At 49.7% G+C, this 22,803-nt stretch overlaps 1 protein-coding gene across 6 annotated transcripts in view; it reads right to left on the bottom strand.

Annotated features, from left to right (window-relative positions):
• Positions 1–22,803, bottom strand: part of CGNL1 (cingulin like 1) — a 153,771-nt gene that overhangs the window by 25,133 nt on the left and 105,835 nt on the right. For 4 of the 6 annotated variants that reach the window (XM_044390987.3, XM_057306330.1, XM_044390986.3 and 1 more), the window contains 2 exons: positions 6,190–6,396; positions 5,214–5,318 (listed from right to left, as the gene is read on the bottom strand). In XM_044390987.3, the coding sequence (XP_044246922.3) occupies positions 5,214–5,318; positions 6,190–6,396 (312 nt within the window). The remainder of the gene's footprint in view (positions 1–5,213; positions 5,319–6,189; positions 6,397–22,803) is intronic. The other 2 variants (XM_057306331.1, XM_057306332.1) reach the window with 1 other exon arrangement.

Here is a 22,803-nt window from a genome sequence, read left to right as displayed (position 1 = left end):
GGGGGGCAGAGGGAATGCTGCAGCCACACCACAGAGCAATCTGACCTGCCACGTCAGTGATAAGGAAAAGGATCAAAACCAGCCATCACAAGACACAAGCACATTGTTGGTTCTGAAATTCAGGGACCCAAATGCAAAGCTGACTCAGCCAAAAACACACATGAGAATGAAGGGGCAAAGGATTTATTACAGAAATGCAGAAAATGGCCAAGGCGGCTCTGGGCAGTGATTAAGGGCAGGGTCTGAAAACATGAAATTTTCATGTTCATGCTTGAAAATCGAGGTAAAGATAGACATCAGACAAACCTGAACCGATGTGGCAATTTACAGCCTGTGCTATAAAGCATTACACCTCGTGTTCCAGAATGTCCTCTGCTCTGCAGATGCTTCTTACAGTTAAAATAGCTAAAAATGAATCTATGAGGAAAGAGAACATTGACCCATAGGTCAAAAGTCCACCTGGGGAGGAGTTGTAATCAACAGAACTGTGGGTTGGACTCATACATAGAAAAAAAGGAATTTGGCAATCCACAGGTGGATAAACTTGATGAGTAGAAGGTGTGAAATGGAAAAGACGCTAGTTAGAAAAGTGCAAATGAGTGTTATTTAGTAATTCAGCACCAAACCCTAGTACTTACCATAAAATGAAACTATCTTGAGCGTGCTATTTTCCCTGGGTTCCCCTGAAGCTCTCACCTCACCCAGTCACATAGCCTGACGTTCTTTATGTGAAAACATGCAATTCTAAAACAAAATCCTAAAGTATCTTAGAAAGATTATGGTGGCTTCTTTAAATGGCTGAGTGCTGTGGCCACTGGCATAAAGATACCAAGAAGGGGCAGAGCTCAGAAAGGGGCAGCGTGACCCAGACGTGGGCTGGATCATCTAGAAATGGTCTCAGGTACTGAGGGCTGAATGTGAATTGCTACAGGAACTGCTTAGGACTTTTGTCTTGTGTCCCCGCAGACGCTGTTATAAGGACAATGGTTTCTATCTGTCCAGTGCTTAGGAGTCTACAAGCTGCTGTCACATGTACCAACTCAGGCATCTTGAAAACACTCCCAAGTCACTTCGGGCACTCCTGGTTTGCAAAGCGTAGCCAGCCACGCTGCTGGCCAATCCTGTGACCTAGGGCCAAAAAGCCACCCATGGAGGCCTTCTGGCCCCTCCACTCTCCCAGGCCGACGGCACTCACAGAACCCGCCAACACAGCTGGGCTGCTGAAGTTAATTGCTGTGGGAAACCAAGGTCAACAAAAGCTGTTGGGAGAAAAGAAGGCGGTAAGAGGAAGGTAATCAGAAGTTCAGTGTGGAGGCAATTAGCAGGAGTGTGTCCCACCACAGTCTAGCTGGGCACATACCAGAAACAGGGTCACCTCCCGGGATTTGTGTTTGTGGTTGGTTTAGTGGTGTTGGGGACAAAGGGGAGCGTGCAGCGCGGAAGGCAAGTGAGGTCTGGTTTCACGTGCAGGAGAACACTCTCAATATCGTATCTCAAAATGTAAATTCCCGAAAAACAGCAAATACAGAGGGACAAGAATGGCTTCCTGTAGGATCTAGCTCGTGCCCCTACAGAACCCCCAGCCTCTCTTTCCTTCCTCCTGGATCCCAATCCCAGAGGCTCCAGGCCAGCAGACAAGCCAGCCTTGGCTCCAGTCAACCTCCATATGGTGTGTGCATGTCTGTTCCCCCCTTGGTTCAGGCAGGGCTCCCTGCCTGGCCCTGGGCTCCCGTGCCACTGGAGACACCAGACTCATCCACTCTGGGCCTGGGGCCCCGCCGAAACCCCGCACACCCCACCCCGACACTCACAGGTTTGCCTGGAAGAACAGTGTTGCTAAATTATTTTAAAAATGTTTCTTGTAGCTTACCTCTATTGCAAGGCAGTAAGATCTGTCAAGGCAAGGAACAGATTTTCCATCTGGGTATGTCTCATAGCCCAGATTCACGATGAGGCATGTGATAAAAACTCAGTGGCTGGAAATTAATACCTATCCCCAAAAGTGTTTCTAAACACTTCATACACTACAGACCAAGTAAGGATGGGGTATTCCTTACTTTAAATGCAGATTCTAGCCCCTTGTGATGGAATCACAATTTTCCTTAGCCTGGGGCCCACAAATTTAGATTTAAAAGTTACCCAGAAAATTCTAACATAGAGTTTAGAGATGCTGTTTAGAGCAATGTTCTGCCTTCTCGGTTCCTCCGGAAACGTATTCCAATACCACTGCCTAGAAACACGTTCCAAATTCACATGAAAAGCAGCAAACTCCCCATTTTGCAGCTGGGAGTCAAGAGGGAAATGCTGTTGCTACAGTGATTCTATTTCCAAGACCAGCCATAGAAGCCCACTGACCAAAATACTGGGGCAGAAATCGGGGAAAACATGATCAGTCCGGAGAATGCAAAGCACAGTTACGGAATGTATAGTGAGTACCCTTGCGCTTGAAGACCACTGCCTGTCAAGACACGGAGCCTTTCACTGTATGACTGAGGCCCTGTTAGTGCCTATTAACGATAACCAAGTGGCAGGCGCACCCACGGGCTTCCAGGAATGAGACGCTTGATCAGATGGAAGCTGGGGGCGACCGCCCTTGAGCCTAGCTGACCTGAGTGAGTCCTAGCACAGGCAGGCTCCTCTCTGCCCCCGAGCAGGGGAAGCTGTCCGCTGAAACGAAAGTTGCAATGAAGCATTTACAAATCTGAACTCTTGAGAACACTTCTCTCGAGTGTTTTCCAAATACCCACGTTATGTCATGTGAGAGCAGCTTATGAACGAGTCTGTGCTCTCCTCACACAGCCTCTGCGGAGACACAAGACCACGTCGGTCCCAGGCAGCACTGCCACAGTAATGGGGGCTGCCACGGGGAAGCTCTGGGGCTCTCTGCCTCTGTCGTTTCGAGACACGGAACACAGGGTGGGAGGTGAAGGCTTACAGAACTTACACGTTGTCCCTCCCCGGAGGAGAGAACGGTGGCTTCTCCAGAAAGGGTTTCTTCACTTCCCCCATCTGCAGAAGCCATTTCTCAGGGGAACCCTACACATCTCCGCCTGAAGGCTGTTCCAGCCGATCCACACAGCAGCACAATCCTAACCGGAGCCGCAGGGGTCGAGCAAACCAACAATGACATCTTTATAACCCGCTGCCACTTTCTGACTGAGTCCTAATAAATCAGACCTAAGTTCACGTGGCCTTCGGCTACTGTGTGAAGAAATACATTTATCATGCATGAAGATGCCATAGATTACTAAAGTCACAAAGACTTTGAAATATAAAATGCCTTGAGGGGGGAAAAACACAAGAACAAGTTACTCTTTTCCTCCTCCTCGGAGGGTTAAGCTCGCTTTCGATTGCCAGCCTTGGGAAGAGAGGCATGCAGGAAGTTATCGAACTAGCTCCCTGGTTCCCGATCTGAGCGACACCCAGCATTTGAGAGCCATGGTGCACTGTGCATGGTCCTGCTGAGACCCGCTACCTGAGAGCACCACCGTGAGGTTGCTGGGCCTTCTTCAGTGTCTGTCTGAGAGCGCTGCCGAGGTTCGCAGGGCCACAGGCCGCACCAGGCCTTTGCACCAGCCCGGCACCGCAGGGCAAACAGGCCTCAACAACAGTAACCAGACGGGGGTAATTTCCAAGGCGAGGCTAGCAATCCGGAGGTGGGGGTGGGTGGGGATTACATTAAGATCTTTAGGCCTCGAGGCCACCGCCTGTTCTCTCTGCGGAAGGAACCCTGAGCTGCAGAGCCACAGGGGGTAAACTACTTCCTTCTGTGTGAAACGTTCTGGTTGGACCTAAAGATGATTAAGACCCACAGCCTGTAATAGCTGCGCCCAGCACTCAGTATGGACGGGACGCGAAGGTGCAGACTTCTGTCCCTGTAGAGCAGAAATGCTTTCCCTCTCTTCCCGTCCCCAGCTAGCTCTCACAGTCAGCCCTGCGCCTCGGCGGCCGGGCGTGGTCAGCACGAGAGGCTTCCACGGCAGCACGGTGAGCCTGCCGTCCACACCAGACTAACCAGACCAGAGCTTGTAACAAGGAGGGGGGGGAAGGAGGGGAGACAGAGGGAAAGAAGTCCTAAGTGAGGACAGTCACTGAACTCAGGCGAAGAGGGCTTTACTGTCTGCAAAAACAAGGTCTTTGTCCAAAGCTGGAGAGAAGGCCCTGAGCGCGGCTCTGGGGGCGACCGCCCCTGAGCCCTGGCTGACCTGAGCGAGTCCTAGCACAGGCAGGCTCCTCTCTGGCCCCAGGAGGGGAAGCTGTCCGCTGGAAGGAAAGCTGCAATTAAGCATGAGGCAGATTTACAAATCCGACCCCTGACTGCTTTGTCGGCCCCTAACACTTCTCAAATGCCCCTTCCCCACCTCCTGGAAAACGTTCACTATCTCCTCTGCGACAACTGCTCGAATTCACCGGCTTTGGCCTCGTCAGAAACGGCCCGAGGAACGGCTGGTGCGGGTTCTTTAAAACCCAGAGCGGGAGAAGGAAGGACACACCTGGATTCCACTGAGGTCGCTGTGCAAGCTCATTTTAGAACTTTGGCGCAAACTTTTTTTTTTTTTTTTTTTTTTAAGATGGTACTTCCTACAATCTTTCTAACCTTCAAATGGGAAAACCTAATTTTCTAAGAATCTACTGATTTCGAATACAGATAGCTATCTAATTTCAAAAAAAGCCCCAACTTCCTCCTGCTTTTAATAGCCGTCCTGAAGGACTGCTCTCTGCGGAGGGTATTTGCCCAGAGGAGGAAGGAAATTGGCTTCTGCCAGAGCACGGACTGCGCGCTGCCTTGGGGACCGATCCTGCCAGCCTTCTCACACAATTCATATTTTATCTTTGGAGAGCTGTCAAGCTCTTTAATGTCTGCACCAGGATTTCTCCGCCTCGGCACCACGGCCACTTGGGCCGGATAATTCATCGATCACGGCAGGGGCTAGCCTGTGCTTTGCAGCATGGCCAGCAGCAACCCTGGCCTCTGCCCGCTACAGGCCAGGAGCATGTCCCCCGCTGAGACAACCAAAAACGTCACCACGCATCGCCAGATGTCCCCCAGTTAAGAACCACTGGTCTACATGGAAAGTCTGAAGCCCAGTGTGGTTCTGACTATGGGAGGAACTCCCTGGAAGGAGAGGACCAGTGGCGATCTGTCCACGTCTCTCCATTTTGGCTTCTCAGACTTCTTTTCTGAGGAATAAAGACAACAGCTCTGTGTTTACCTGCACGTCTTCCAGCTCACTCTCCAGGCTCCTTCTCACTGATGTGGCTTCTCTTTCTCCCTTTCTTGCCTGCACAAGGGCCTCTTCTAATTGCCGGCTTTCTCTCTACAATGACACACGGGGTCAGAGGGCACACAGATGCGTGTTGTGCCGAGAGAGCAGGCTCGGTGGCATGAAAGGAACGCGGGAGACATCCAAGGACACAGCCAACGATGGGCCCGAGGTGGCACACGACAGGTAAGCTCTTAGACATGTGTGCCTGTCTGCGGTTCCCTGTTTAGCCATGTGAGCATGTGAGTCACCCGGCAGGACTGAAAATACCTATCCAGCCCCACCTCTGCAGCTTCGGAAAGAGCAGGTATGGAGTGGACTCAGGCACACGGAGTTTTGGGAAAGGCTTCCAGGTGATTTTGATAAATGAGCATTTGGGGAACCCCTGTTGGAACACATCTCCCTTTACATTGCTTTCGTCCCCTCTTCTACTGTCACTGCAAGCTCTCACTGCTCCCCATGTGCATGTCTCTTGCTAACAAGCTTCTAGGGATCTAGCAAATCAGAGAATAGGTTAAAACAGGTGTGGCTTCAAAATCCGTTGACTATGTGTTAAAGAAGAAAAAAATTGCCATGCGTGAGAATGGGTCTGATGGTGGTATTAAGATGGCCTCTTCAGGCATTTAGAAGCCTCTGCCCAGGGTGAAAAAGTTGAGGGTGCCTGACGTCTGGGTGAGCCGGGACACCTGTGTTTCCCACCCTGACTTCATCGGCCCCGTTCCCACCTTCCTTACAAGCTCATCTCCCCTCGATGCCATCAGAGGAACAACAGAAAGGGCTTGCTGAGAGGATACGGTCACCATTGCCTCCACCTCGCCTACTAAATTATGAGAGCAAATCCCCTTCCGCTTCCACAACCACAGACGCAGGAAAAAAGAAAGATCCACAGCTGCCAGAACTGGGCCGGGGGCCCAGCGAGCCTTACCTCGCACTTTTTGAGCATTTCCTTTGCTTTGGCCTCATCGCCTTTCATGTCAGCAATCTGCCTCTGCAGCCGAGCGACGCTCTGCTCCAGCTCTTCGATGCTCTCCCGCAGCTTCTCCTTCTCCTCCTGCAGAGCCTTCACACGCAGTTCAGCCCCCAGCTGGCTCTGCTCTGACGTGTTGCTCCGACTGGCCAGGACCTCGACATTCTGTGAAAAACACGGAGCGGGTGCACATGGGAGCCGCTGTCAAGGGGCCGTCCCCAGCTTCGAGCATTTATTAAAAACCTGCGATGTGCCAGGTACCGTGCGAAGCCAGGGATCGACATGCTATGGCCCAGAGGCCAAGTCCAGCCACCTGTTATTAAAAATAGAGTGTTACTGGAGTATCGCCACGTGCGCTAGTGAGCACACTGTCTTGGGGCAGCTCCCACACTACAACAGCGGCGTGGGGAGGGGCAGATGCCTGCAAGGGAAGGCCCCCGGCGCTGCAAAGCCTAGAATATTCACTCCCTGGCTCTTTACAGAAAATTGTTGTCACCCCTTGCCTCTATTAAGTCTTTGACATGAGATTTCAAGCTTTTAAGGACTCTGGGAGGTGGGTACTATCCTTACCACTGTTTAAAAGACAAAGAAACGGAGACATGGGTAGATAAGGAACTTGTCCAAGGTCACTTAGGAGGAAGTGCATTTGGGCAGATGGACCCCAAAACCTGTTCTTGTAAGCGCTGCCTTCTGCCGAGTTCACATCCCTGACCCCTTGCTCCGTGCGGGGCCCCTTAATGGAAGTTTTGGATGAAGGACAGTTTCTGTTTACAGATTTTTTTAATGTCCAATACAAAATGGAAATTAAAATTCACTTAAACTATGACAGAGCTCCTAGTATAAGCTTGGGCACCATCTTCAGAGAATGAGCTCGGTGCTGCACAGAATTCCTAACAGAAAGGCATGGCGACAATTACACTGTGGTTATTGTTAATTCCAGATGTCGCATGGGCTCTTTTTTTTTTTTTTTTTTTTTGGCTCAGCAACATGAAGTGATGATAAGTGGCCTTGTCCAGAATTCCACTTCTCCCAGAAGATCTCTCGCCTTCCATTTCTCCACTACTACAAAGATGCCCATGTCAGCAATCGGATGCTCACGGAGCAGCCTGCAGATGCCAGCAAGGAGGGGAAGGCCCAGGGTGGGCCGGCTCTGGCTTCGAAAGGTATGTCACGGCCCCCAGGAGAACTATCAGCTGTAATTGCTTATTCGCTTGCATAGCCTTACAGAAAGATCTTTAAATCTTTTAACAGTACAATAAGCTGTATTATCCTGAACTTAACCAATGAGAGAGTTTCAGAAACCAGAGTAGCTTTTCCAAACCCAAATGTTTAATTCTATACATCTGGGAACACCCATCACAGCCAAGCTACTGGGTCAGAACGTGGTTAGCTGGCATCGCTAAGAAGAAAACTAAAGTGCCCAACCACTAGGACTCCTCAGGACCACTTGGGTATCCTCTCCTACCAAAATCAGCAAGATGGACAAGGAGAAATAAAGTGTGGTTGGGGTGCCTGGGTGGCTCAGTCATTAAGTGTCTGCCTTCGGCTCGGGTCCTGATCCCGGCATCCTGGGATCGGGGTTCTGGGATCGAGCCCCACATCAGACTCCCTGCTCAGCGGGGAGCCTGCTTCTCCCTCTCCCTCTGCCTGCCACTCCCCCTGCTTGTGTTCCCTCTCTTGCTGTCTATCAAATAAATAAATTAAATTTTTTAAAAAAGGGAGAAATAAACTGTGTTTGAAAGCCTGAGGAAGGATCCAAAGAATCCAATAACTGGTCAGACCAGGGAACAAAAAAGAAAAGTCTAGAACAGCCCATTTCTGCCCTAACTTTCCCATTAAAAAATGAGACCACAAAGCTATAGTCATACGATAGTGTGGCACTGGTGTGAGGATAGCATACAATTCAATGGGATAGAACTGAGAGCCCCCAAACAAACCCAATATTTACAGTTGATTGATTTTCAACAAGGGCACCAAGAAAATTTGATGGGCAAAGAAGAGTCTTCAACAAAAGGTGCTGGGACAACTGGATATTCATAGGCAAAAAGATGAAATCAGCCCCTTTCCTTATACCATACATTAAAAACTAACTCAAAATGGATCACAGACCTAAATGTAAGATTTAAAACTATAAAATTCTTGGGGCGCCTGGGTGGCGCAGTCGTTAAGCGTCTGCCTTCGGCTCAGGGCGTGATCCCAGCGTTCTGGGATCGAGCCCCACATTAGGCTCCTCCGCTGGGAGCCTGCTTCTTCCTCTCCCACTCCCCCTGATTCTGTTCCCTTTCTCGCTGCCTCTCTCTGTCAAATAAATAAATAAAATCTAAATAAATAAAATAAAATAAAATTCTTAAAAGAAAACATAGGAGTAAATATTTGTGACCTTGGGTTAGGCAAAGTCTTAGATGCAATCCCAAATCCATAAGCAGCAATAATGAAAATAGGTAAACTAGACTTCATCAAAGTTAAACACTTTGGGGCTGCCAATGATACCATCAAAAAATGAAAAGACTATCTACAGAATGAGAGAAAATGGTTATAAATCCTATATCTGATAAAGGACCCATATCTAGAATATACAAAAAATTCTTCAATAATAATAAGAAAACCCAATTAGAAAATGGGCAAAGAGGGGTGCCTGGGTGGCTCAGTCAGTTAATCGTCAGACTCTTGATTTTGACTCAGGTCATGAAATCAAGCCCTGTGTGGGGCTCTGTGCTGGGCATGGAGCCTACTTAAGAGTCTCTCTCTCTGCTGCCACCATTCTCATGTGCTCTTGCTCTCTCTCAGAAAAAAAAGGAGGGGGGGGACCAAAGGATCTGAGCAGATCCCTTTCCAAAGAAGGTCTACAAAAGTCCTACAAGCACATGAAAAGGTGCTCAACATCATTGGTTATCAGGGAACCGCAAATCAAAACCGTAACGAAATGCAAATCAAAACCAGTTTGGGCTCACTAGGAGGCTATAATCAGGAAGATAATAGCCATGGTTGAGGAAGCTGTAGAGATCTTGGAACCCTTACGCACTGCTGGTACGAATGCCAGATGGTGCCCTCACTTTGGAAAACAGTTTGGCAGTTCCTCACAACGTTAAACAGACTTACGTGACCCAGCCATTCCACTCTTCAGTGTATATCTAAGGGAAATGAAAACATATGGCCACACAAAAGCTTGCACAAAACATCACAGCAGCATTACTCCTGATAGTCAAGGAGTGGAAACAGCCCAACTATCCATCGATGGTTGACTGGGCAAACAAAACGTGGTATATCCACGCAATGGGTTATTTGGCTCTAAAACGGAACGAGGTCCTGACCCGTGTTACGACATGGATGAATCCTGAAGACGTCATGCTAAGTGAAAGAAGCCAGTCACGAAAGCCCACATGTTGCCATTTACATGAAATGTCCAGACTAGGCAAACCTATAGAGACAGAAAGTAGCTCAGGGGTCGCGTGGGGCTGAGGGGGATGAAAACAGTCTAAAACTGACAGGGGTGATGGCCATGCAACTCTAGGATCACACTAAAAACACGGGATTGTGCACTTTATTTTTTTTTTTTTTTTAAGATTTTATTTATTTATTTGACAGAGATAGAGACAGCCAGCGAGAGAGGGAACACAAGCAGGGGGAGTGGGAGAGGAAGAAGCAGGCTCATAGCGGAGGAGCCTGATGTGGGGCTCGATCCCATAACGCCGGGATCACGCCCTGAGCCGAAGGCAGGCGCTTAACCGCTGTGCCAGCCAGGCGCCCCAAAGGGATTGTGCACTTTAAACAGGTGAACTCTATGTTGCACAAATTATGTCTCAGCACAGCCAACAGAAGACAAAGGAAACCGGGACGCAGAGTTGGGGCGGAGGGGAGAGGCGAGGCACTGACCTCAGTGGTCTGAGGTCGGCCAAGGCGCCAGCGAGAGGAAGAGCAGGCTAGAGAAATACACCGACATGGTCTGGTGAAGTGAAGAGCACACACGTGGGTCACTGCTCTTCTGTTCACCCAGAAATCTCAGGAAGAACAGGGCCACTGAAAACCAGACCTGGTTTAACCTGAATTCGGCCCAAGTGGCCCCCTGGCACGCTAGATAAAGGACGTCGTACGGTGTGTCGCGGTCGAGGACCTGGTACACTCTCCGTTTGCAAGCTGTGGAGGCACAGCTGAGTCCTGAGGGTTTACATGGCGGGCAGATTGGCCAGGCAAGTGACTGGCTGGGCTTAGGGCTGGCCGGGCTCTGCTCCAGCGCTCGCTTTCAGTAACACAGGCGGGGTGCGACTCCGGGGAGCTCGCACGGGGGGAGACGCTGAGTCCTGTTGTGACCATCTGTAAAGCCATACGAGGTTTTTCCTCTGCGTCTTCATAGGGTGGTAGACCACATTATGTTTATAAACATATTTACCTTAACCCTTTGTTGGCACATCTTTGCAGAACCCCTCCCCATACCTGCACGCACACACACACGCCCCTATTTTATATTAAGGCCATAGGACAAACTTCCTTTTCCTGTAACCATACCTGAATCCCAGCACATCCCTTTAGTTCAAGGAAAGTCCTACGTGACTTCCCGGCGAAGAAAACAAAACTGGTCTCGAGGACCTCCCAAAGCCCCCCTTCCAACTCTGAACCTTGACCTAAGCATCATCTTTTCCAAATGCTTACGCTTGTATCTCAGGAATGTGGTGAAGGGCAGCAGAACTCTACTGGGACCAGAGCTGGTAAAGACCGACTCGGAGGTCACTGGAGACCGTACTGCTGACCTCGCTCGAGTTGCTGGAACTGCGCTTCTGTGATCCTTTGATCTTCAGTCCTGCCTGTCATAACAAGACTGCAGAGGCTGTTACAGCGTCAGTAAAACTAAGGAGGGCACGGGCTCTAAAGATTCATTTACTGTATCACATCACCAATGTCCTATCTACTTTTAAAAGAATTGTATGGATTTACTTCTTCGTATTTTAACTACTACTCGTTCCTGCCGGCGGTCACACAGTGTCAGCAAAAACCAACTCTAATTCCTCTGCCACTCCAAAAGGTTGGAAGCACCTTGCAGTCATTGCCACAAGGGCAAAAGTAGTAGATGTGCTATGTTCTGTTGTTTGTCCAGACCGGACCATCCCTTAAAACGGCACTGAGATAATTTCTTCACCTTTCAGGCGGCTACGGTCAGAGGTGGTGGGTGGCGTAAGGTCACAGGCTCCCTCCCCCCAACCCGCCACTGCTGAGGGAGGGGACATGGTGGAGCTGGAAACTGGTATGAGGTCCTGGGGGGCAATTCTAATATACATCGCCTGTGACCCCACACCTTCTCTACTCGCACTCATCGTACATGTGTGCAAAACGCCGTGTAAACAAGATGATGAACTGAGCATTATAACTGAGGGGGCGTTTGTTAAACAAGTTACGTCAGTTCCGTGACAAACTGTGCGGCTGAAAAAATAAAGGAACAAGAAAGTGAAGAAAACGCAAGGGAGAGAATGGCACACACAGAAGGGAGGTCTGTATAAAGGAAGGCAATGGGAGATAAATAGGTCATCACCTGGCTACACGAGAAGCGGCCACACTGGCTGGCTGTGAGGAAGGGAAGCAGGGTCATGGAAAGGAGGAGAGGGATGTATCCCATTGCAAACCTTCTTGTAACTCTTGAACTATGGAAATTCAAGAGGTATTACATTTTTTAAAAAAATAAATATACGTTTTCTTCAAGAGACTATCAGTGCCCACAGGCACTTGGAGGACAACCACCTCCCCAGCCCAGCTCTCACCTCCTCCAGCCTCTAGGAACCCTTTCCCAGCACATTCACAGATTCTCCTGGGCCATGAAAGACAGCAGAGCCCGAGCCCCAGGAGCAGCTGTACAAACAGCACAGCGCCAACGAGCTCTCCCACGTGGGTTTACATAGCGAAGAAATTCCTTTTCACCACATATAGCTGGGAGAGTGGAAAAGGCCCAGATGGCCCAGTGCTTGCACTTATGTGAGCGTGTCTCCAAAATTTCCACCCAGCAACCCGAACGCAGAGAAGTCCAGCGTGGGCTGATGAGAGACATCCCAGGGGCTGCGGAGAACTGCCTTTCAAGGTTTGGGTTTTTCCAACAAAATTGCACATACACATTCTGCATTCGACGCCATGATATTTTTCATTCTACTCCATGTCTCTTTTTATGCTTAGATACGGTGCCCTTGGTGTTCTGGAAGAGGGCAGCTGTGCCAAGCGCTCTCTTCCTCAGCTACCCAGTACCCAGGACGTGCACGCCTATCTCAACCCGCGTAATGCAGACGTAAATCATCTCAAGAGCAGAATTCTCAGGAAGGAGCAGAGAACTCTCCGGTCAGTCGGCCAGATCAGACTCAAATCCAGGCTGTGCCTGTTTCTAGCGTCTTTCGCAGGAAAGCGTCTTTCGGCCTCACAGAGCCTTACTTCCCTCACTTGGAAAAGGTGGATGAAGTTACCTCCCTGGCACCCTGTTGTCAATATCTCGGCAAGAGTCCTCACCATTGACAGGATTCCCAAGCCAAAGGATCCCGCATATGTTTCCCAAGGGCAGGCCCTGGCACAGTTCACTTACTGTGGTTCTAAATCCTCAAACTTGGCTTCAGACCGCCACCTGCACATTTTGGGCCGCTGAATGTCAAGCCTACACTTCTCCAAAGAGAGACCTGAGATCTTCTAATGGTCTTTCCAGGACAACTGCACTGCACAAATTAGATGACCTCTCTCTCATTCCAAGGGCAGATCAGGTTTCTTGGTTGGCTAATTCATTAAAAATTTAGCCTCATTTCCCAGTCAAGGATGGTCTGCTAAACCGATGGCAACTAAGGAAAATTTTCCAAAATAGACAAACAGCATGTTTCAATGTGCTGAATTTCCACTCCTTCCAAAATAGTTGACTTTTAACCATATGCTCCAATTACTATTTAAGAGGGGAGGAGAGGATATACAATTGTATCACACACACACACACACAAAAAGCAAAATTCCAGTCTTTGCCAGGTACCACCATTCCTTGCAAATAATGACTCGCTTGTAAGTTGGTCCATCGTCATGAGTTAATGCCCACATTTAGAAATGCTCACACTGTCCCCTGGAGCCAGAGGAAGCTTTTATCCATGACGAGCACAAAATTCCCAAACAGCGGCAGAAAGAAAACCACACCTGCCTGGTTTTTTCTGATCCAAAGGTGCTGATGCACTTTCCTTGCAGGAGCACAGACACCTCGGACGGTTCGCTCCTGGCTCGGCTAGAGCAGACCCAACACGGGGCCATGTCGGGCTTTACTAATTAACAAGGCCTCCGCCACAGGCAACTTTTGTTTCCTTTCTGTCTCCCTGTTTTGCTGAATGAGTGAAAACAGCTGAGGCGTGGAGGCCGGGAGTCCAGGCACTGGAATGTTGGTGGGTCGGTTCCACGTCACTGGCCGCCCCCACACTCCTGTGTGTGGAGGCTGCAGGATCTCAGCTGACGGCTACCCAGAGTGGCCCCTGGGGCAGGCCATCTGCTGCGAGGTTCCTGCCTTTTCCCCAGCACAGCTGTGGACGGCCACTTTCACCTCCACAAGGAGGACCTGGGTCACAATTAGCGAGTCCCCTTCTCACTCTGTGTAGAGAACCAGGTCCCCTGTATGATGTCCTTGGCTTCCCCCTGAACCAGCAACAGTAAACTACTTAGGAATAGAAACTGCATACATTGTCGTCATAAACTGCTCACTTCAGCTCTTTCTCTCATTATGAATTTCACTGGCATAAAGCCTCCAAGACAGGACTTCTCACACTTGACCGAGCCCACGACTCACCTGGGGGGTCTCGTTAAATGCTCACCCTGACCCAGGAAGCCTGGGACTCTGCATTTCTAACAAGCTCCCAGGGGATGGCAAACATGCTGGCCTGCGGGTCTCACCCTGAGTGGTGAGGTCAAGACAGAGGAGAGGCTGTTGTGACCTCAGGACCTTCCCGAGCAGGCTCACAGCTTAGACCCAACTGTTCAAGTGCTTTATGCTTCCTAGTCTGACTCCAGTGTCCAGTGTGAGGGGTCAGGTGGCTCGGACGTGACCACAGGCTTTGCAGCCAGCCCACGCTGGAACCTATGCAAACCTTTGATCCCCCTGAGCTCTGTTCACACCATTAAAGAAGTGCAATAGGGAACATTAGCTCTGAATAGGTCAGAAAATTAAAACAAAAAAAGATAAGAGATACAGAAGCTTGAAAAAGCTGAGATCCCTGCACTCATGTAAAGTGATGGGGTTTCCCTTCTTCCTTTCTGACTCTGCCTGCTTACCATTTTTGGTCAGAGTGGGGTTGGGCCGTTGAGAAACATCATCTCTTGAACCCCTTACTCTAAAAGCTACATCAGAATCTCCAAAAATTCTCTCCCTACATCTCCCAAATGCCAACAGCATTCCTTCCCAACATATTAGCAGTTCAGATCGGAATCGGTTATATGACTTCTCGGTCAGCTTTGTTGGTTTGTGTTTTGGCAAGAGAGCAGCACACAAGTGAGACGGGAATCGATGTGGCAAAGGGATTAGCGAAGAAGTGGACGGTGCTCGTTACCCAAACCCCAGATATCTTCAGGGAAGAGTCGATTCCACCACCAAGCACAGTGGTTAGAAGCTGTGGATTCTGGACCAGACTCGGCTAATAATTCACTGTGAGGACTTCAGGCCAGTCCTTTAACTTTGTCGGCCTGCAGCTGGCTCCTCTGGCCATGAACCAGTCTCATTTCAGTGTCCCTGCCAGCTCTCACAGTCTGGGATTCTAGAAAGAACTTGAAGAAACTGGGGCAATATCAGGCAATCGTGGAATTAAAGAATTCCAGAGGTTTTACTCTTTTAACATCATGCTTAAAAATTTCATTTTTTCAAATGCTGTCAGCTCATCTCAGATCTTTTTACCGGTGTCCCCATGCTGGTTTCTGGAAATGAGGACCCGTATCCAAAGATGGGCAACTTCTGGCCACCAAGCAGAACAAAAGGGTCACTAAATTGCCTTAACTCACCGAGTTTAAATGTATTATGCTTAAAGAAGATGTTGCTTACATCCTGTTTTTCTCCCTGCCCTGCTGGTAGTTTGCCTGCTTACCAAACCACCTGAAAGATACTCCCTTTTCAACAGATTCAATTACCCAGTTTTCTCTACGTAACTCTATGATTACAGAGGTTAAAAATATCCCTGGTTTTCTTCACAATATCCTTGTGAAGTAAGTCAATATAATTCCCTTTACATAGTTAAGAAACCTGCAAGATACGCTCTCAGAGTGGCCTGTTACTCAGACACAGGTCCCAGACAAAAGTTATGCTAATAAAATAACTCACATTTACTCACAGTATGCATTCGACATAGGTTCTCATTTAAGCCACACAACAAACCTAGAGAGATATCCAAGATGGGGATAAAAACACCTATGATAAAAATACTCTGCCCCTACATCGGTCAGGTGCTTTTCCCCAAATGCTACATGCTCAAGGGCTCAGGCTTTGACGTATGGTATGATCCCACTGATATGAAATGTCCAGAACAGGCAAATCCACAGAGAAAGAGAGTAGACTAGTGGTTGCCACGGGACCGGGGAAGGGGGGGAATTTGGATGATGGAAGAAGCTTGCTTTATTTGGGGGTGATGGACATGCTCTGGACTTGGAAAGTAGTGACAGAGGCCCAACCTTATAAATACATAAACACCATGAACTGTACATTCTAAAACAGTGAAAATGGTGAATTTTATGTGATGATGGTGAATGATACCTTAATAAAAACAAATGAAAAAGGGTTCCGGCCTTGGCATCAGCTGACCTGACCCAGCCCCCTTGCTCATCTCTAAGCCTCGGTTTTCCCGTTGTTTTAACCACGAAGCGGGATATTACGCCAAGCACAGAGCAATGCTCTGGGCTCACCGTAAGAGCTCGGTCGATGACAGCTGCATTTTAAGGTCAGGCAGCCCAGTCACACGACCAGGAGTCCTATCTAACTCCGAACCCCTGTCTCTGATCTCTCCTACCTGCTTCTAGGTTCTTCCAAGTAGAGCAGCAGCTTCAGCCAGCCGGAGAAAGAAAAAGCAAGATCCACACCCGGCAACTGGGGGGTTCGGCTATGTCCACACACTCACCCTGATTCAAGGGGGTCGGGGGGGAAGGAATATGCAATTACATCACGAAGCAGTTTCAGAGGCTTCTCTAAAACAGCCTTAGGCTACAGGCTTTTATTTTATTTTTTAATTTTTTTAAGGTTTTATTTATTTATTTGAGAGAGAGAGAGAGAGAGCATGAGCGGGGTGAGTGGCAGAGGGAGAAGCAGGCTGCCTGCACAGCAGGGAGCCCGATGTCAGGCTCAATCCCGGGACCCCAGGATCATGACCTGAGCTGAAGGCAGATGCTTAACCGATGAGCCACCCAGGCGCCCAAGGCTATAGACTTTGAATTATGCTTTTGCCTTTATTCTTGTTTTATACCACTCCTTAAAAAGTTCTTACAAAAATGTCCCCAGTGTCCCTGGGTCCTCTCAGTTTCCAGGAGATAAAAGGAGCCTCACGTTATATTTCTAAGACGCCGCTTCCCTCACCCTGAGGGCCGCTGTCTCAGCTGATCTTGTAACCGGCGTGTAGCTGTTCTTGTTTATAGAACCCAACACCCTCCCGCACTGCGGCTGGTCCTTCAAGGAGCCGCCGGCTGGCCGCCGGGACTCCACCCAAACAATGCCAGGATCTTGAGTTCTGTGCCACCAGGAAAACACTGGGGGGTAGGGGCAGGAGAAAAGCAGGGGTTGGACACCCGGTTACTCTGTCACCCATAGGCCAGACAGCTTTACAAATGGTTAAAACCAGCTCGCTGTCAGCACACACATGCCCAACAGGTTGAACAGGATTTTTGAAGAGAGAAGATAAACAAGCAGGTTCTCCGGGGCATTGCCTACAGGGGAGTTATGGGGACCCCTCCAAGATAAACCAAAGGCTCAACCTAGAAGCCAACAGGTCCTAATTGAGTTCATGGTTCTAGACTTTTCCCTTCCCAGAAATCCTGTTACTGTGAAAGCTGAGCCTTCAACTTTCCCATTTTGCTACCGTAGTTCTGTATGTACGGAAAGGGTTAACCCGAAGTTGTAGAAATCAGGCCATTTAAAAATTTTAAATAAAAATTCTTAGACCAAGAACTCTCAATCCGATGACCATTCCCATCAGTGCCTCTTTGCACCCCCAGGCTAGACCAAATTTCCGTGCAGGGAAGTGTCCCCTTTCCCCTTGTCCCCCACTTCCACAGCTGCAGGGCTGAAGCCAACAGGAGCAGAAGGAGAAAGAAAAGCAGGACTGGCTGGACCAAAACTCTCCCCAAGCTTTGAGGCTGGTTCCCACAATAGCCTGGATTAAGACACACGACAAGGAAGACCTTTATTTATTTCCTCCTTCAAAGATGCTGGCTGTTTCCTGGGACAGAGCTGAGCAGACTGAACTCCTGTAAAGCCCACGCAGGGTCCCTGGGCCCCTCCCTGCAGGCCAGCCTGCTGGGGTCAGCAGCCAGCTCTGCCACGCAGAGGGAGCAGGGCCAAAAAGAGGAATGCCTTAATCCAGGTAGAGTCACCTGCCCACTCGGAGGTTTGGCTCCAGGAACCATTTCTCTGAATCACAGTTTGGTTTAAGATCTTAAAAGCAGGGGTGGGTGGTGTTATGGATCCGTTCGCTGCACGGATCAGGGAAAATGAAAAATAATGGTGCCAAGTGTCAAAACACTAGTCATTGTATAAATAGCAGCGTCCAGGAAAGAATGAGTATGTACCACCCAGAAGTTATAGAACATAAACCACAGATTTCCTTCGAGACGGAGGCTTGAAGGAGGCGGGGCAGGTTTCTGGCCTCCTTCCCCTTAGACCAATTGTTTCTGAACCCTGGCTGCTGGCACGACTCTCACTCGGTCCCAGACTAAAGAGAGAACAAAATGTCACCTTTCCTGTCAGGAGAGCTGGCCAGGTCTAAGCTCTAAGAGCCACTTACTGATCCATATAACGCCCTCCCGCTGCGGCAGCAATCATGGGCCTGGGTCCCCCTGGAACTCTGACGAGCGAAGCAACCTCCCCCCACACCCTGCCATGACCCCCATGAGGAATGTAATGTGAGCAAGAAAACAGTCTTTTCTTAGTTAAGCCACTGAGATGTGGTTATTGCGACATAACCTAGCCTATCACGTCATGGAAAGCTCTACTACTTACAGGTGCAGCCCATCCCCCTCCAGTCCCCCGAGAACAGAACTCTGAGTGTAGCCCAAGCTTCATCCCAAAGAGCTCATGGGGCCGTCGCAAGGAAAAAGCATGGGCTCCCGGAGTCAGGCAGACTTGGGTTCAAATCTGAACCCTGCCACCTACTAGCCATGGGCCTCTGAGCCAGTCCATCACCGCTGAACCGAGTTGCAATGTCTTCGACCTTGAAATGGCAATGATATTACCCAGCACACAAGGTCATGATGGGGATTAAAGGTAATGAATGTGAAGTACGTAGCATGTGGCCAGGCATGCAGTATGCACTAAAGAAACCGCAGAAAATGTAGTGACCTGCACACCATCATCTTTGCCCTACTCTGACCACTTACCAGCTGTGGACCTGCAGCCTCTGTGCCCCGCTCTGGAAATGGGGGGTTAGTGCTGTGCCCACTCTCAGGGTGGCCGCAAGGGCTTGGTGTGAGTGTGTCTGCAGGAGCCACGGTGGCAGCCATTCAGAAAGTGAGAATACCCCCCCTTCCTCCAGCCTGTCCTGAGGGCGCTCTCGTGCACCGAGGGCCAGGGAGGCTGCATCCCCAGGCGCATGGAGGGCCCAGTCCTTGACCGGCCTTCTGCCCTGGACTCCCGATTGCTCTCCAGGCCCCGTTCGATCAGAAGCCTCCTCCCCCAGCCCTAGCCAACTCACTGGTTGCCATTTACTGGACCACAAGCACTGCTTCTGTTAGGGACTCCGAACTTGGGGACCCACGCGCCAACCTACCCCTGAGATTCCCCCACCAGCTCAGGTGACCCGTGAATCTGAGAAGCCCCCTTGAATATTCTCCACAAAGACCTGGCCCCCCCGGGCAGGGAAGGGGGGATCCTACTGATCCACCACTGAGGATTCAGAGAGCGAGCCTGGCGGGCCCTCTCAGCTCGAGCGTTAACAGTTACAGCGCTCAAGCGAGGGTCCAAGGATAACTGACCTCACAGCCAGGAAAATCCGCCATTTGTCCCCAGAGCCGTGGCCAAACACCAAGAAGGTCCTGAGGTGTGTGTCCGTGGACAGTGACTTAATGAAACGCTATCCCAAATGCTCACAAAGCTTGGAGAGTGAGCCCTGTGGAAGGAACGCGGGAGGCAGGATGGAGTCAGCAGCCTGGTCCCAGGGCAGCCCCTCGCCTGCTGTTCAACCTGAGACAAGGCACCACCTCTCTGAACCTCCTCCGTTCCACAGCATCAAATGTCCGGGGGCGAGGGAATCCATTTAAGGATTTCAGCACGCACGACTGATGGTCTACACTGGATAACTATACAAGTTGTAGGGGGCACAGTGCCATTCTTAAAGGGTTTAAAGTGCCACAAATGAGTTAAACATGTTCACACTTGAAATATAAGCAATCACAGCCTGAAGAGAGGGTCGTGAGCACGGCGGTCTCATGGCCTCCAAGACCATGTCCGTCTCTGTGATTAAGAATACGGCGCCTGCAGGGCAGATAAAGAGTATTTCCTCTCTCTGGCCCACCAAAGTTTCCATTTCTCCAGATAAGTTAAAACAGACCTGGATATTATTCATTCATTCATATCTGACTCAGAAAGTGGTACAATGTCAGCACTATTTGAGACACCCAATTTCTCTGGTTCAAAGCCCAATCTGAATTTCCAATACATCCCAGTCTCTCGGCCCCCCTGTATTTCTGGCAGATAAGCAGCCATCAGTGTCTGCTTCCAGGGCTTGGAAACACACTGCCTATCAAATCAGGCCCTTCCGTTTTCTGACAGCTCTCAGCCATGGAAACATCTTCATGCTGGGCTGATGATATCTGTGTTCCTACAACGTCACTGGGACCAAGCAAGAAGGATAGAGTCCTTCCTCCAAGTGACAGCTGTTCCAACACTTGAAGCCCCCATACCTGCCTCACACCATCCTCTCCTGCCCTTTCTTCTTCAGGCTAAACGTTCACAGGTCCAACCTCACCCACTGGGGCGCGGTATCAAGTACTCTTTCAAGTGTGGGGCCCCAAACCCAAACAATGCTCCCTGATGAGTCTGGCCTGCCATCCCCCTGATTCCCAGCTACCCCAGGCTCGCAAGACAAAGGCTTCCAAGGAAATAAAACAGCCAGATTCCTCCCAGATACGGGTCTGCATGGAGGCCAAAGATGAAAGAAACGGTGCTTGTTCAAGTCCACAAGCCAAAGAGAGCTTCAGCCACCTGGAAACATACAGACACCCATGAGACCCTGCCCACAAGACCCCCTGTGAGCAACACTGCAGGGACCAACGGTGACAGTAGGGGATGTCACTGCCGGAGCTGCACTCCTGCTCCCATCCCTTCTTTGGCTCCTAGCCCCTTTCTGCTTCCCCCGCCACCAGAGCACCTCCACCACCTCCTTGAGCTCCCCAATATTTCTCAGATAGCCCCGAAGCTCACCCTGTCACCCCAACACCGTTCTCTTTGCTTGTAAGTTTTCTGGGGGGAAGAAGACTCTTTTTCCCTTAGCCTCCTTTCCCTCCCACACTTCTCTCTCTTTATGGCCAACAGTCTCCACCCCATGCCATTCCAGGGCTTGGCCTGGGGAACTGGACCAGAGGCTCAATTCCCTACTGGCCCCAAGTGAGCTGCTGGTTGCATCCCGCAGGCCAAGGCCCTGGGCCAGACGGGCATAAGAGCATCTGCTGAGCGCTCACCCTATGCGGGCGCGGTGCCATTCCAGAGGCATCTCGCTTAACTCCTACGTTACCACGCCCCTCCTGAGCGAGAGGCTGTCAAATCCTTTGCTTATGAGCAAGGAAATGGGACACTAAGAGGTCAAGTCACCTGCTTATGGTTTCAAGACCAGTAAGCAGTAGAGCCAGGATATAATCCCAGGCGACCTGATCTGAGAGCCCAACAGACTGAAAACTCAACTGTGAGCCCTTGGCGGGCAAGGCCTCCATCTCCCTGTGGGCCCAGCCCGGAGCCTGGCACACACTGCACTCAAATTCAAGTTCAGTGAATCACTCGGCTCTCTCTGCTTTTCAGTGTCTCCGTATGTTTGTATCCAATGACAGTCACCAACCCGCACGCCGCCGCAGTGCACGCTGATTTGATATTGCTTTTTTATCATTGACGTACACCACTACCTCCACTGTCGTGAGCTCACCGGCTTTTGTGATCTGACCTGAGAACCTGACCCCGATTTATAACAACGTTGCCATGAGAAAATCCTTTCACTGCCAAACACCGTGCTTAAAAATAAAATTTTAGCACCTTTCCTTCCTAAACTGAGGCCCCCAATTAGCAGATTCCTTCATTGGGGTGCTGTTAACCTTCGCATCACTAAGAGCTCTGTCCTGACTCAAGCCTGCCTCATTCACCGCATCTCTGCCTGGGGGGGGGGGGGGGGGAGATGCCTGAATTTCAAAAGAATGTGTGAATTGGATACTCCTCACAGTTTTTACAAAGGCCCCATTCTCAGTCCGAATTTTTTCACAAAACTGTAAGTTCTGAGAGACACATCATCTTGCTTAACCAGATACATGATTATCCTAATTACTGAATTTTAAACGGACTGAACAGGTATAATGCTAAGTGAACTAAGTCAAAGACAAACAAAACAAAAAAAACAAAACAAAAAAAATGGTTCCACCCACACGTGGAATTTAAGAAACAAAACAAACAAAAAGAGACAAACCCAAAACCCAAACTCTTAACTATGGAGAACAAACTGATGGTTACCAGAGGGGAGGTGGTCTGCAGGTGGTGGGGGGAGGGGGGAAACAGGTGATGGGGATGAAGGAGGGCACCTGCCATGATGAGCACAGGTGTTGTATGGTGTTGAATCACTGTATTTTATATCTGAAACTAATATAACTCTGTATGTTAACTATACTGGGATATTAAAATTTTTTTAAAGAAAAAAATGAATTTTCAGTTCCTTGAGATGGCTAAAATTTTAGCTTAGGAAGCGCCTGACATCTTCTAGCTATTCATTTTCCAAATGAGCAGACCAGGACCTGGAGAGGTGAAGTGATGTGTCTAAAGTCACACGGTGGAATTTCCGCCATGGCGGGAACTTGGTGGACTCAGCATTATCTATTAGCCTTGGTAGTACCCCTCCTGCCCTTGACGGGGACAAGGTGAACATACACGTTCCCTCCGGCACTGCCTGGGCACCCAAGCACTCCAAGACAGTCCTGTGCCTATGTGGCCTCAGAAAAACACAGAAGAGACTCTCTTTCAGCCTCCTGCCACCAAGACGACTGTCACCAAGAAGAAAGGGTGCAAAGAAACACATCCTTCCATTTCCTTCTGAGACTGACAGATGCATTTTCCCACCTCCCCCCATCCCCCCAAGGCCAGGCTCTCCCTCCTCACATCTGGAGAACTAGGACACCTGATTCTAACACACATGTCCCCACTCCACTCATTTA

This window comes from Ursus arctos, unplaced genomic scaffold, assembly GCF_023065955.2.
Source record: "Ursus arctos isolate Adak ecotype North America unplaced genomic scaffold, UrsArc2.0 scaffold_36, whole genome shotgun sequence".
NCBI classification, from domain to species: Eukaryota; Metazoa; Chordata; class Mammalia; order Carnivora; family Ursidae; genus Ursus; species Ursus arctos.
This window is presented reverse-complemented; position numbering and strand designations above follow the sequence as displayed.